The sequence below is a fragment of the Nannospalax galili genome, unplaced genomic scaffold, assembly GCF_000622305.1.
Source record: "Nannospalax galili isolate Female #2095 unplaced genomic scaffold, S.galili_v1.0 scaffold136, whole genome shotgun sequence".
Taxonomy (NCBI): Eukaryota; Metazoa; Chordata; class Mammalia; order Rodentia; family Spalacidae; genus Nannospalax; species Nannospalax galili.
The window spans coordinates 6591963-6608038 of NW_008340872.1; the positions used below are offsets into that span (position 1 = coordinate 6591963).

The 16076-nt window shown below is 37.2% G+C and overlaps 1 protein-coding gene and 1 pseudogene across 1 annotated transcript; both read right to left on the reverse strand.

Moving 5' to 3' along the window:
• Positions 1–4886: 4886 nt before the first annotated feature.
• LOC115070854 (keratin-associated protein 13-1-like) lies at positions 4887–6950 on the reverse strand. Its single transcript, XM_029564863.1, has 2 exons — positions 6791–6950; positions 4887–5002 (listed from the first exon to the last, which is right to left on the reverse strand). Exons 1-2 carry the CDS (start codon positions 6948–6950, stop codon positions 4887–4889), a joined length of 276 nt encoding a protein of 91 aa, XP_029420723.1.
• Positions 6951–12428: 5478 nt separating this feature from the next.
• Positions 12429–12928, reverse strand: LOC115070855 (annotated as a pseudogene).
• Between the last annotated feature and the right edge of the window lie 3148 nt (positions 12929–16076).

The window sequence follows — 16076 nt, forward strand, 5'->3', positions numbered from 1 at the left end:
CCAGACAGCTGATCAGTTACTCCACATGAACTCACAGCAAAGGTGACAGTCTGCACAAGTTCTATGCAATCTCAAGCCAGAAAATATCCCAGCATAGACATGAGGAAGTAGGCAAGATTTGTGTTGAGCCCAAGTTCCTGAGGACAAAAATTGACAACGAAATTTTGTGCTGAGGGGATCCTGGAAGGCTTTAAAGGCTGAGGAACCGTTCAGAGAAGGCATCCAAGTTAAAATAACACAGGTGAAGAAGATCAAGATTGCTCCAGGGGTGGGTAATGATCCTCCCAGAGTTACCAAAAATTTTGTGCTGAGGGGATCCTGGAAGGCTTTAAAGGCTGAGGAAACGTTCAGAGAAGGCATCCAAGTTAAAAAAAAACACAGGTAAAGAAGATCAAGATTGCTCCAGGGGTGGGTAATGATCCTCCCAGAGTTACCACGGCACATTTCCATCCTGTAAAAGCTTGTGCTAGGGATAGTGAGAGTTTGCCCAATCAAGGTTTCCCCTAGCAGCCATGTATGGACCATGGAGAGGCAACAGCTTGCTGATACAGTCGTGAGGACAACCCAAAGTCTATCAGATCCAGAGATTCGGTAGGGGAAAGAAGGGGTTCATTTTCCTTTGGCCCTGTGAAGTGCAGAGCAGCCTGTGCCAGCTCCATCAAGTTTATCAGAGGTAGAAAAGCATAGGGAGGCTCCATAGAAGAATTCCAGGATACTGAAATGGAATGGCACAGAGAGAATGACTAAAGACTGAGGGCAGCTAACTAATTGGTGCCTCCTGTCCATGCAATTGTTCCCAACGTGGATCTGTTGAGGAAACAATTAATACAAGTGAATGGAATCTTTCCATGCTCTTTGTTAGTCCTTGCTTGCGTTTTGTAGGAATGAGTTTTGCAATAGGGGCATAATCTGGCCTAAAGACATCACCTAACCTTACAACCAAAAGTTCCTCTTTATAATATAAACAAGTTCACTGAGCCCTGTGCTCCTCTGATCCCTCAGGACCCCTCCTTGTCCTTCTCCCAAGACAGTGAATGAACGTATGCATGCTTCCTGTATCAAAGCACCAAAAGCAACATGTTTTCCTCATTGCAAACATGATAGAAACCTTTGCTGTTGTGTGCACTATTCTAGGTCTAGGAATCAAAGTTAAGACTTTCTGATAAGGGTAGATACTGATTTTTACTTCCCATTTCATGCTGGAGACACTGTTTCAATAAAAGAATGAGAGAAGCCTGGCTAGGGAGCAGAATTCGAGGGGAGGCTGAAGGAACAAGTTCTCAGAGTTCAGGTCCACTCCAGGCCTTAAAATTAAATGCCAAGTCAGGCTGTTTCTTTATTAAACATAATCATAATGTGGCTTAGAAACACCACAATATTTGACTTTAGTGTCTTCTTAGTTTGAAATTTCTGTGATCATCTGACACTTTCTTGGAACAGAACAACAGACTTTCAGAGTATTCAGGAAGACTGTCATTGGAATCCACTATTCAGTTTAAGATGGGGGGTAGTTAAGGACATTATATTGTTGCCTATCCATGCTCTGGGAAAAAGTTTTTTAATACAGATGACATAATGTTATCTTTGAGTGTTTTGCAGATTTAGAAACTCATTGACAGCAGGAGACAAACTTTAGATCCAGTATATCTGATGTAACGCCCCAGGTTGTACTGGATTCTTATCTATTTCTGTGTCAGGGCAGAGATTTCAATTCTAACACCTTGAGCCACAGGAAGTTTAGTTGCCTATGGACTTCCACACTGTGTTTTCTATAGACAGCTCACTTCCTATGGCATTGTTTGAATACAGAGAACTTGGAGAGATTCTTAGGAGACTGTCACGGTCAAAGTTAGGGAATTTTTCTCTTTATGCTCATTTCTGTGTTAGGAAACAATCTGGTGTAATAAAAAAAATGCAGGAAGTCTGTTTTTATCAAATCACATTAAAATGTATTTTGAGAAGAAAATATTTATTGGTGTATTTCAGAAAATTCAGATGGATTTTTTTTTTCTTGGGCATGCCATGTGGGGTTGGCAAAGAAAATTTTGTTATGTACTTATTTATGAAATCTGGACTTGTATTTCAGAGCCCGTAGGCAGCCTGTATCTAAATAGTACCTGTCAGGCCCATCTTTAGCACTCTACACAAACCAGTGCATATTCCCAAAGAGTAAAAATAAAATAACAAGATTGCTTTATGATGTTTAGTTAATATTAGCTGATGGAACAATGTGTTGATATATGAACAGATTTTCATTTGTTTTAAAACCTTTCACTCCTATCAATACCCTATTTAAAACCATATCTAAAACATAAAACAACCTAAAACAATAGCAAATAATACACCACTCCATTAGCTGAATAAAAAATCACTAGGTGGCTAATAAAATCAGTTATATACCAGATTTGCCAAGTATTTCAAATACATAATTAGTTCTATCAATTTGAGTTCTTAATCAGGTTCCAAGGATTTAATTAAATTATGCAAACCTTTGCTAGTGTTGTCTCAGCATAATAAAAGACACAAATCTTGATCAATGATATGTGACAGATAAAATAAAATCAGAATTGTATGAAGAAATACATTTGTGATTGTGATAAATACATCAGTCAATATTATTTCCAACTCAATTGCAATACTATATTAATCAAAGTGGAGTTTTAAAATGTAAAATGTAATATATGTATTCTATATGTATGTAACGTATATCTATCTATATATACATAGAGAATCTTTATATACATATCTATATAGGCATATGTAATCTCTCTCTATATGTATTGTCTCTCTATATGTAATCTTGTTAATTGACTATTAATTCTATTGATGCCTGAATGTGAACATCTGATAATAATCCAAATGAAGATGATATCTCATAGAACTTGTTTGCTAGAATTTTCTTCCTTAGATGTCATTAAATGTTTTTCTATAAATATAACATTTGGCAAAATAACAGATAATAATTAACAAAAATGTTTTTGAAACAAATCAGTTTAACTTGGTGAAACTATCCCTAAATCTAAATTTATTTTTATATTTACTATTTACCTCAGTTTCCTTAGGTGATCTAATGAAATAGACAAAAAAGTTTAAAGAAGCAATTTCTGTAATAGACGAAACTCCACAGACTACTTGATTACGAATAGGAGTCGTATATTAAAAATATAATTGAAGAAAGAAAAGAAATGGACAATTTTAGGGGTCAAGTTTTGCTAAGCTTTGATTTATAAACTTTGGAAAGTTTCAAATCTCTTTTGCCTCTCCTTCGTGCCTTCTTTGCTTCCTGTCTGAAAGACTCAGTGGTCTTTTTCTCCATTTGTTCCATGTAGCATGCTGCCAAGATGATCCCAGTAGAAACATTATACCCAGTGTTAGTAATGTGAGCTCATACATCGTTCACAGGCAGCAGCTTCCTGAAGTGCACACTATATTGCTTTAGCTATGTGCCTGGGCCTGTATCTACAAAGGTGGCACTAGGCTAAAAGAAGGGCTGCACCTCCATCCTTTCCTTCTGCAGGTATGAGAATCCCGGAAATTTCAGAACTTCAACTAATGAAAGACAGAAGCTGGAAAAGAAATATTTGACCCTGAGATCATTCCAGGTTTAGAAAATGCCAATAGTTTTTTTTTTTTTAAGTCCCTAAGAGAATCTGCATTCCAGTTGCTCCTTATAGATTCACCTCTAAAACGTTGCCCTTTTTACTAGAATTTTATTCTTAATTTATTTTCTTTTTTCCTCAAAATTCCAGAATACATGTGACATCAGGATTTGAGAATCTATTGCCAAACTTCAGTCACGATTTTGAATTCAATTTTGTTTTCAGACTTAAAAACTGTTTGAGGGTTCGTAAATGCATTCATTGCGCTTATGCTGACAGAGATTTCATGTAGTAGCATCCAGTTCCCAATACCTTCTGAACCCAGATCATTGTGATCCTCCTTATACATGCAGGGAGAGGATTTACATGAATAATACCCCATCCATGAGAAGCAGGTGGGTCAACATTTATAGTAACTAAGTAAATGTCTGTTCTGAAAATAATTTTAGAGTCACTTTGCTCTTGGAGAAAATTTACATTGAAACATTTGACTTACTAATTATTTTTCCCATGTACAGTCCTCACCCTATAAATCACATAGAATCTCTTGTTGATGTTTGCATTTCTAAATCTCGTGCTAACTTTTTTTCCCTGAGTCAACAGAGAGTCACATGCTTCAGTCTCAGGCCATTACTAATACCATTGTACCCACTTTGCACATGTAAATGTCAATCTGCATAGAACTGACTATGCCAAAGAAGGATCATACCCAATGCCAAGATATTTGTTCACAGTAACAGTTTAAGAACCATAGCAATTTTAATTTGGTATCCCAAATTTATAAATGCAAAAATTAAATTGAACAATACATGACAATGTTACATTGCTATAATTTATTAAATTGATATATTCCTATTGCATTTACTCTTGTATGAAAACCAAATACCATATGTACATCTCAAGAATCTCAAGAGTACAGACAGGCTTGGTGGTGTTCACTTTGAAACCCAACTCTCTGGAGGCAGAGACAGTAGATCTCTGTGAGATCAAGGCCAGCTTGGTCTACATATTAAGTTCAAGGCCAGTTGAGACTACAGGGAGAGCCTGTCCCATTGAGCCTCTAAAAAGTATACAGAATGAAAGGTGTTATTGAAGGATAGTAGTAGAGACTAAGCAGGAGAACAAGAGTTGCACATCGTAAATATTTTAACTTCAGTGTTGTAAGAATACAGAGACTTAACAGAGGAATCCACAGAAGACTAACCCACAGGTTGATACGTAACAAGAAGGCCTACGGGTTCTATGGGCCACATAAAGTTGACAGTTGCTATAAGCCACATAGTTTGGCTAGCAGATTCTGGTCCCATAATTCAGTGAAGGGACAGAAGAGACTCCATAATTCAAAACTCTGAAGCCACTTGATCCATAGTCCACTGAGTTGCTGCATCTAGATTGCGAGCTCCCTGAAGTGAAGTTTGGCATAAGAACCTCAAAACCAGGAATCATAAACATTCTAGCATTTTAAGAAAAAGAAAAGATTTAATGTGAAATATCTATTTAAAAAAAGGACAAAATTTTTGAGTCAGTTTTTACAAGGAGTAATTGGAATGCAGTATTACAGGGATTCTTGGAGACTTTTGGAAAAACTATTGAAATTCACCACCCATGGGTCATCATCAGGGAAAAACATTTCATTACCAGAAATCTTTAAATGGCTGAAGTCCTTTATTTTTCTGAAGTCTCATAACAGCTTTTAGAAACATACTAAGCCTAATGAGGAAAATTTGATCAGCATTTCTTAGATACATTGACTTTATGTTGATGGAAGTCATGTCTTGGAAAAGCATCAGGAGGTTTTCCAGCACCTCTTAACCCCAGATAATTGTAGTTATCCTGATATAAGTATAGTCCAAGAATAGTACCCCAATGATGGGAGGCAGGGATGTAGCACTTATGATAACTAAGTAAGTGTCAGTTCAGTCAGTTCAGAGGTACTTAAAGCTCACCTTTTGCTTATCTGAAAATATACATTCAAACATATGACTTAGGCAACTATTTTTCTATGTATAGAGCTCACCCTATAAATTATATTGTATCTTATGTTTAATGTTTGCATTACTAGATTTCATTCTAGTTATTTTGTTTTTCTGAGTTAGAAGAAATTCAAGCATGACAGACTCAAGCAATTCATTCTGGAATTCTATCCAGTTTGCAAATGCAAATGTCAATGTTCCTGAATTGGCTACTCCCCAAAAAATCATACCCATTTGCCAAGTTTATTTGTTCACAAAAGCAGTGACAGAATTATATTGATCTTTAATGTTGTCTCCCCAAATTGTAAATGAAAAAACTATGAACAAAATAATTACAAAGTGAAGAATCAATGGAGATGACAGATTTCAAAAATGTATTAGAGGGCCTGGAGAGATGGCTTGGCAGCTAAAAGCACTGTCTTCTTTTGCAGAGGACCCAAGTTCAATCCCCAGCACCCACATTGTGGGTAACAACCATCCATAACTCTGGTTCCAGGGGATATGATACCTTCTTCTTACCTCTGCAGGAGGCACTGCCCCAACATGGGTGTACCTACATACATCCAGGCAATATGCTCACACACATAATTTTAAAAATTCAATTAACTATTTTTTAAAAATGTATTAGATTAAGATTTTCATTTTCCCCTGCTTTTGAATAGAAACCAAATATCATATGTAAATATCAATAGTACAGGGAGTCAGGCATAATTTGGGGTTGCACAATATTCTCAAAATCTTCCAGAATATGATGATGAAAGGAGCTGCTAATGGAAGGATGATAGGAGAGTAGCAGGAAAAATCAAGAAAAGAGGAGCAAAGAATGCGAGGTTTCAGCTTCAATATTTTAAGAATGCAGAGAATTAATAGTTAAATGCATCAAGACCTGCTCCATAGATTGGTACATAAGAAGGTTGCCAGGTACTATGAGCCAAGTAGGTTGGGCAGAATAATCTTGTCCCATAACTCAGGTATGGGAAGACAGACTCCATAATTTCAGAGATCTGAAGCCACTTGGTCTATAAACCACTGATTAGCCACTTCTATATTGATAATGCTCTGAAGGGAAACAGCTGGATACAAAGCCTACACATCCAGAGTGAGTCAGGTGGCAGGGAAGGCAAGACAAGGTCGCCCCTTGGGACCCCTGGCAGGGGTTAGGTGAAACACAGGACTTCTGGCAGCTGGTGGGCTCATTGAAAACCTTCTGACAATTACAGTGAAGAGAGGAGTCCAGCAGGCAGGTGCTGGGACGGCAGCTAATAGTGCTGTAGACCCTATTGCTGGGGTAGGAAGAGCCATAGGAGGAACCTGAGCAAGGAAGATACAATGTAGTGGAGGGGAAGGAGAAGTTTCCAGGGCACCAGTTGTCAGCCATGTTGAGAGGAGATGTGAGCTCAGCTGGATGTAACTGGAAGACTCTTGAGTTTTCATGTCTCCTTGTAAATGGAAACATTTATGCACTTTAGGCAATAGGTGTGGTACCCGACACGGTCATCGTTGTCAGGTCTCTGCTTCATCCTTAGTGAATCTGCCACTCAGTAAGTCCTATGTAATTGTAGTTATATTTGAATAGATTTCTGCACAGTACATTTATGGATGTTGTAAATGTACTATTACTGGGGAAAAAAAAAGAGCTACCCGTATGTCAGAAATGTTATGAGCGCTTTACACTAAAGGTCCAGGAAAATCCCTCCTTTTCCTCTTGACCTAATTTTTATGTTTTGTCATAGGATGGTATGAGGAAAGTACTTTTAGTTACATGCTACGGAATGAGAATAATTTGCCTCCATTTATGTTAAGGAACTGGAAGCACCGTCATGAATTTCCTGTGGAAACTACTGCGGAGCAGCATCCTTTCTCATTTTTCAAAGTTATTCTACACAAATTACATAGTATTAACTACATCTTTTACCTCCACTCACAAAGGAATATTATAAGCCAAAATGAATATCATTAAACATAGGAAAAGAGGGAGCAGGGCAGTGATAGGAGTGGTGATGGCAAAGCGAAAACGTGTTAACTGTAAATGGAGCTAAAGAATAAGCACACAGGGACAAGGCCCGAAACAAATTTAGATCCAGGTATCCAACATGTGGCCTGGGGTGGTGCTGGGTTCTCAGGTGTTTGTGACAGCATGGACAAAACTGTTGTAGCATTTAAGGACACGAGTTGACTCTGGCCTTCCTCACTGCTGTCTGAAGCATGAACTGTCCTAGAGAGTAACTGAGCCTGAAGGAAAAAAAACAAACAAGGATTCCTAGGAGACTGGGATATCAACTTTTAACACAGGGTTTCCCTCGCCGGCCCTAGTGAGCTCCTTCAGGATACAAAGGCCTTCAAGATTTCTTTTTCATTAACACTTACTTGGGGAGGAATCATGAGAAGGATGAAAATGCAGGACATCTGAGTACGTCAAATCTTGCTTATACTGTTTTAAAAATAAAACCTGTTTTTGGTGGATTATCAGTAATTCATAAGGGTATTTTTTCTTGGGCATGGTATGTGGGATTAACAAAATTATATCAGTTGTTTGCATATTTAAGAATAAGGGCTTTTTATTTTAGCAATCGTATGCTACCTGTATCTAAATAATGTCTCACTAGCCCGTCTTTAGCCCTTTCCACACAAACGTATACTAAAAAGAGTATAATGCAGTATAGAGATTGATTTGAATGTTTAGATAATATTAACAGATGAAATGATGTAGTGCTATATCAATATGATACTCAACTTTTCATTTGTTCTAAACCATTCTCACGCCTCAAAATACAATATTTTAGACACACACTTAAAATGTAAAACAACCTCAGTACCATGCTGGTATTTGTCTGATTGAGTTTGTATAGGTCTTGGAGGCCCCCCACCTTTACTGAGGAGAAACTATTGGCAGCCGATCACTGCTGGGTGACAGAGAGATGGTTTTCTTTAAGGGAGTGACACTATACAGTCTGAACAGGCATCAGTGGATAAACTCACATCTAGAGATAGCCGGGTATACAAACTTGACTCCCTAGGCTTTTACATATATGACATTATACATGGAATCCTACGGATGAGCTATGGAGGGGTGCAGATAAGGGAGGGGGTATAGATATGATTAAGACATATTGTATGAAATAAAAAATTTCAATAAAAATATACATTCATAAAAAGTAAAAAAAAAACCTAGAGCAGCAGTAGATAAAATGCCACTCAAATTAATAAAAAAATCACTAAGTATAAAGTAAAATAATTTTATGTCAAATTTGCCAAGTGTTTCAAATATATAATTAATTCCATCAATTTGCATCTTTGGTCATGCCCCAAGGATCCCAATTAAAGCTACGCAATCTATATTACTCTTATCACAGTAATACAAAGTGTCACAAATCTTGACAAATGATTGTATCATGGCATTTAAATAAAAGATTTAGAAGAGCACTCAACTTTGTTGCTTTTTTTTTCCTTCCTCAGTTACAATCAGATATTTTCCTATCAATCTAACCTTTAGTAAAAAAATAGATGAGTTAACAAAAATTTTTCTGAAACAGATAAGCACCCCCCTCATAAAACTTTTTCCTAAATCTAAATTGTTTTATTTTTACTTTTTTCAAAAAATATTGTTTTTAATTAAAAAAATTATTTATTATCTTTATTTCATGTGTATCTTCAGAAGAGGGCGTCAGATCCCCTGGAACTGAAGTTAGGATAGTTGTCAGCCACCATGTGGGTGCTGGGAATCAAACCTGCATCCTCATAAAAAGCAGCCAATGCTCTTAACCACTGACCCATCTTTCTAACTCCCTATTTTTACTCTTTACTGTAGGTCCTCAGTATGTGGCCAATGAGACAGATGCCAAAGATTAAATCTTTTCAAGTGAAACAAATTCCATAGTAGTATAAACACCAAAGACTCCTCAAGCAGACAAAAGACTCCTCAAGCAGACAAGATTTTTTTTTCTTTTTTATTTTTTGAAAATAAAATGGCTCAGCAAGACAAGCAACTGACATTTTTTAGGAATTCAGCTTTTACCAGGCATTAATTTCCAATGTTAGGAAAGTTTCGAACTCTTTTAAAAAGTTTTTACTATTGATTTTTTGAGAATTTCATAAAGTGTACTTTGATTATATTCAACTCCATCCTCTGCTGCTACTCCATCTTACAACAACCCCTGATCTCATGTCCTCTATTACTATATTTTAAGGCCTATCAAGTCTAATTTGCCTCTGAAGTGTTCTTCTGTGTGAGTCCACCTCCTGGAGCTTCTTCAAGCTATCCAGCATCACACCTTTAAAGAAATAAACTCTTCTCTCAACATTTCTCAGTTGCTTACAGGTCCTGAGATTAGGTCTGGTGAGTCTCCTCTTCACCCCCTCCATGCTGGGATTTTTTTTTGGCTTGAGATTGGATTGCATAGGTCTAGTCCATCTTTTTCATGATTGCTTTGCGTTCATTTGAGTAACTGCCTCACTGTCTGGAAATCGCTGTTTCCTTGTGATCATCCTTCATCCTCTACCTCTGGTTCTTAGAATCTTTCTGGCTTTTTTTCAACAATCATCCAAGAGCCTTGAAAGAAGAGGGTATAGTGACCCATTCAGAGCTAAGCACACTACAGTCTTAATTTCTGCACATTGACTAGTTGTGGATCTTTGTGATTATCACTATCTAGAGGTTTTTCTGGTGAGAGTTGAGAGATGTATTTGCCTTTGGTATCCACTTTTTCTAGTCATTATGAGAGAGTTTGATACTGTGTCCACATAAGCAGAATAACAGTAGCAGGCTCTTCCCTGTGGCCTGTGACTTGTCTAACAACATGTTCTTAATCTTGATAACAGTGCCAGGTATGGACTACATTTTGAGAAGTGGGCCTTAAATCCAACCAGAAAGTGGTTGTTTGCTCCCATAACATTTATACTGCTATCATACCATTGTGTGTATTTTGCCATGTCATTTATTATTGTAGCTTGTGAAATCACAGTTGGGCAAGTTTGACAATTACTTTTTATTCTGCAGCATACATAAACTGTTCCAGCACTCTGAAAGTGAACCAGTAGCAATGAAGCTTTGGAGTCAGTACCAGCTTGATTTCATCATTTCTGTTGGATGACTCATCTATGTACTATCCTACCATCACATCAATTTTTATGGGTGACCAAGAGCAATGACCATAGCAAGTATTGTTTGAGGGTCTATGGGAAACCCCTGGTGAACAGATCCAAGTGAGGGAGTCCTTTCCTGGAATTAAGATTTTTATTTTCTAACTTGCATTGTATTTTAAGGGCGCTTTCTTGCCATTATAGGGTAACTCCACTCAAGTTCTTGCTATAATGCACATGCACATATTTTAAGTAGCTGCTACAATCCATTTTATATAACATTTTCATAACCACTTTTGAGTCTCTTCTCTGTCTGTCTGAAAAGGATTTTAATGTTGGTTTCTGTTGTTTATCTACATATCAATGAAAATACTCTCATATTGTCATTATCCATCAAATGTGATCCCAGGCAGAACCATGTCACGCAGTATGGTGGTAGGTTCACACACTTTCATAAGAAGCATCTTCTCTGCACTATACATTATACATTTTGGGCTATGGACCTGGGTCTCTATCTCAAAGGTTACACTAAGATAACAGAAGGATCCCACGGTCATTTTTTCTTCTTCAGTTATGAAAATCCAGGAAATTATAGAACTTCAATGAAAGATATGAATGATGAAAGATAAATGCTGGTGAAGAAAGTTTTCCCCTGATGATCAAGCCAGGGGTGGAAAGTCTAAGAGTTATTTCCAACAGCCTGTGAAGGCCTCTGGAATAATTCATTCTAGCTGCTCCTTTTAAAATCAACTCAAAATATTTCCCCCTTTTACTATTTTTTTAAATTTAGCCAATTATTTTTTTTTCTTAAAATTTTAAAATTCTAGACTACCTGTGGCACCTGGTTTCAGGGATCTTATTCCAAATAAACTGCACCTAAGACTTTGACATCAGCTCTGCTTTCAGATAAAGACTAAAACTAACGAGTAACATATGATTAACATTTTTTAGATGCACTGCTTTTATGGTGATTGAAACTGAGCCAGGGAAAAGCATCAGGAAACTCCCAGAACCTCCTGAGCACAGATTCTCACTACCTGTATATGGTTCAGGTATAGTACCCAGTCATGGGAGGCAGGGATCCTGACATTTATAGTAAACTCATAAATGTCTGTTCTGAGAGTTGTTTTAGGCTCATATTTCTCAAATGTAGATATACATTCAAATATCTGATTTAAGCAATTATTTTTTTCTACATCTGGAACTCACCTTATAAATTATATATGTTGCATTTGATGTTTTCATTTCTTGAGCACAGTCTAATTATTTTGTTTCTCTGAGCTAGAAGAAATTAATGCCTATCAAACTCAAAGAATTTGTTCTGAAATTCTATCCAGTTTACAAATTCCAATATCAATTGGATTGAAACTGACTTCTGGTAATAAGATCCCTTTCCAATGCCAAGATTTGTTCACAAAAAATTGTTACAGAATATGTTAATCTTTAATGTAGTCTCCCAAAACTGTGAACACAAAGCTATGAGCAAAATAATAGTAAAGAGAATGGTATGTGGAGATGTCAGATTTCAGAAATTTATTAGATGAACATTTTCATTTTTCCATTGCTCTTGGATGAAAGTCAAATAGTATGTGTTAATGGCATTAGACCAGAGAATAAGGCACAATTAGGGGTTACGCACTCATCGTTGGAATCAGCCGGAAGATGAGGGTGAAAGAAGCTTAGGGGGAAAGCTTGAAAATAAGTGATTACAATAACAGAGCTTTGACTTCAATATTGAAAGAATACAGATTTAACAGTTGGTTGCATAGATGCCTGATCAACAGGGTAGTATGAAACTAGAAGGCTGACAGGTACTGTAAGCCAAGTAGGTTGGGGAGCAGAATCTGGTCCCATATCTCACAGAGGGGAAGACAGAAATTCCATAATTCAGAGATCTGAAACCACTTGATCCATAGAGCACCAAGTAATGGCGACTATACTGGTAACTCCTGGAAGGAAAGCTCCTGGACACAAAGCCCAGATTTCCATCATAATTCAGCTGGCATGGACCGCAGGATGTGAAGCTCCATGGGTAGTAGCAGTAGGTCTCCCAGGGGCTGGACACCACACAGGAGCTCTGGCAGCTGGTGGGCTCACTGCAGGTCTCCTGACAGCCACTGTGGAGAGAGGAGCCCTGCTGGCAGGTGCTGGGACAGCAGCTGATAGTGCTGTAGACCCCATTGGTGGGGGATGAAGATCAAAAAGAAGAACATGAGGAGGGCAGGTTGCATGTGGGGGAGAGGAGGAGAAGTGTCCAGAGTAGTAGTTGTAGACCATGTTGAGAGTAGATGTGAGCTCAGCTGGATTTAATGGGAAAAATTCTGTTTTCATGCCACCTTGTGGAAAGAGGCATTTATATACTCTAAGCAGTAGGTGTGGTGCCCAACAGAGAAATCCTGCCCTATCTGTTCTCCTTCCTTTACAAATGTGCAATTCAGTAATTTTGTGTAATTGTAGTTGCATTGGAATAGTTCTGCAGAGTATATTTATATATGTTGTAATTCTGCCATTTTAGGAAAAGGCAACAATATACACACTATGTCAGAAATGCCATGACTCTTTTACACTAAAGATTATTTCATCACATTCTGGAACAACCTCGTTTTCCTCTTGACATAATTTTTATGTGTTTTGTCATAGGATGTTATGAAGAAAACATTTTTTTCTTTACATAGTAGGCAAAGACAGTCATGTGCCTCTCATTTTTATTAATGTTTTAGAAGCACACTTTGGTTTCATATGCACCCTAGTGACAATTCCTGCTACTGTCCCTTATTCAACTTGACCAACACAATTTTACCTATGTATTTTACATCTAATATTAAGGGAATAATAGAAGCCAGAAATAGTGTTTATAATTGAGAGAGAGGGAGAGAGAAAGAGACAGAGACAGAGAGACAGAGACAGAGAGAGAATGATTGAAGCTGTAGTGACAGCAAGTGAAAGAACTGAGATTGAGCGACAGGGGTTCAGCACTTCAAATCCTTATAAATGGAACCAAATGATAAATATCCATGAGATGAGTAAAGGAAACAAAAGTTGGGTCCAATTTACCTGACGTCAGCCTGAGGGAGTACTGGATTGTCCTTTGTAAGTGTGGCAGTACGCAGAGTCACTTCTAACACCTGTAAACCTTAGAGGTTTACTTGAGTATGGCCTCTCTGGTATGATTTCTGCAGAAACCTTGCTTTCTATGAACTCTTCCCAGGCAGTGATTGAGCCTAGAATCACCACTAACCCGGCTTTACCTCTATCCACACAATAAATATCTATAGAAAAAACACAAACAATAGCAGATAACATGCCTTACTATTAACAGAAGGAACTTTTGATAAGTATAAAATTAGATCACACTCATATAATCATTTCAGAGTGTTTCAATTTTATGATTTAACTATTTGATTTCATAACCGAGTCCCAAGATTCAAAATATACTTATATAAAGCTTTGCTCTTATTTATATAATAATGGAACCCACATATTTTCATAAGAGATGATATGGTAAATAAATGAACTGAGAATGCTATGAGGAAATATATTTGTGATTGTGATAAATACAAGAGTCAGTATTATTTTCAATGAAATAGCAATCAAAGTGGAATTTTAGAAATTTGATGACTATATATATGTATATATATACACACACATCTGTATATTCAAGTTATGCTGCAATCAATGTTGTCCTCAGCTTGTCAATCATTATGTTCACTTCAGACTGTTGCGTCATCATATTTAAGTCTCTGTTTCACTGACTTTTATTTTACACTTAGAATTAGATTATAAAGCAAAGTATATGCAAGAACCTTCCCTCTCTTCCTTAATGAGCCATGGAATTTTCAAAAAATTCTTAAGGCTTTTCCTATATCTTATGTTGTTTCTGCACCTATCTCATTGCCCTGCTAGTGGACTGTTCCTTCATTAGTCATTGGTCCACTGTCCTGCTGTCTGATTCGCCATGATGGGAATCTGAATCACAGTGTCGGCAAGTTGTCATAGAAGTTTGGCAATTTCACAATTTTGGTCATATGACTCAACAGTGAGGACCTGGGTTCAATTCCCAGCACCCACATGGTGGTTAAAAATTATCCTTAATTCCAGTTCCAGGGGAGTTCAATGCCCTCTTCTAACCTCCATGGACAATGCATGAGACAGGTGCACTTACATACATGCAGGCAAATACGCTCATACACATAAAACAAAAATCATAAACAACATGTTTAAAATAATAATTTTATTTTTATTGAATTTTTGCAGTTTTCATACAATGTAGTTTGATAGTAATTGGACCTGCTCCCTTGTCTGCATCTCCACCCATATTCTCTCACCCAATTTATTGTACTGTCTTATATATAATATGGCCTAAAGAGTCTGGTTTGTTTTCTCAAATATCCTTCAGTGTGAGTTTATCCACTGGGCCCACCAAGAGTCCCATTCCTGTAAGACACTGTCTTTCCCCTCCTAACAGCCATCAAATGCCAGAAGTTCCTTATATTGGTCTGGGATTTCTTGCTCATTGTCCCATGTTTATCCTCAGATTTTGTCTGATTTGAGCTTAAACAAATAATTGGCATACAGTACAATAGTTCTAGTAGTTTCAAGCTACAATATCTTCAAATGTTTTTCTATTATTCTATCACTTGGTATAACAGTTAATAAAATGGTTTTGAAACAAATTAGTTCAATTCACTTACACTTCTTTCCATAAATCTAAAATTCTTTTTATTTTTATTCTTTACTGTGCATCCTCAGCATGAGGCTAATGAGACAGATGCAAAGATTAAATCTATTCAGTGAGTCATTTTCCATAATAATAGGAATACCACAGATTCCAGGATTACACTGAGAGTCGTATATATTGGAGGAGTGGAATATTTCCATAAAGAACAAGGAACTGAGATTCAGGAATTCAGATTTTATAATGTCTGAGAATCAATGGGAGCTGACTGGCCAACAACCGCAAAAGAGGTAAGCCATTCTTACCATTGGGCTGTTTGTTAGCCTGTGGTGTCTGGTAGGAGCATTGTTATCCCTTTGTAAGGTACCTCATTTAAACTCTTTTTATTTACTTGTTTGTTTGTTTGTTTGTTTTTTATTATATTTTATGTGCATGAGTGTTTTGCTTGCATGTATGTAAGTACACCTATGTGTGTAATGCCCATGGGGGTCAGAAGAATGCATCAGATATTGGATCCCTTAGAACTGGAGTTTGAGTCAGTTGTTAGCTACCATGTTGGGAACCAAACCCGGGTCCTCTGCAAGGGCAGCCTTTTCTCTTAATGACTGAGCCATCTCTCTAGCCCCTCATTCAAACTATTTTAATACATGTATGTGTTTATAATTTTAGGAAGCTTCTACAGTAGTAGGCCTCTGCGTTATTTATTCAAAAGACCTTTAGTGTTAGTTACCCCTCCACATATTCCCTTCT

Excerpts from the sequence above, each read along its gene's own strand:
- LOC115070854 (XM_029564863.1), bottom strand. The coding sequence starts at position 6,950 with ATGGCTGACAACTGGTGCCCTGGAAACTTCTCCTTCCCCTCCACTACA. Across the intron at positions 5,003-6,790 it reads GCTGGACTCCTCTCTTCACT|GGAGCTCGCAATCTAGATGC; the intron begins GTAATTGTCAGA and ends ACTTCACTTCAG.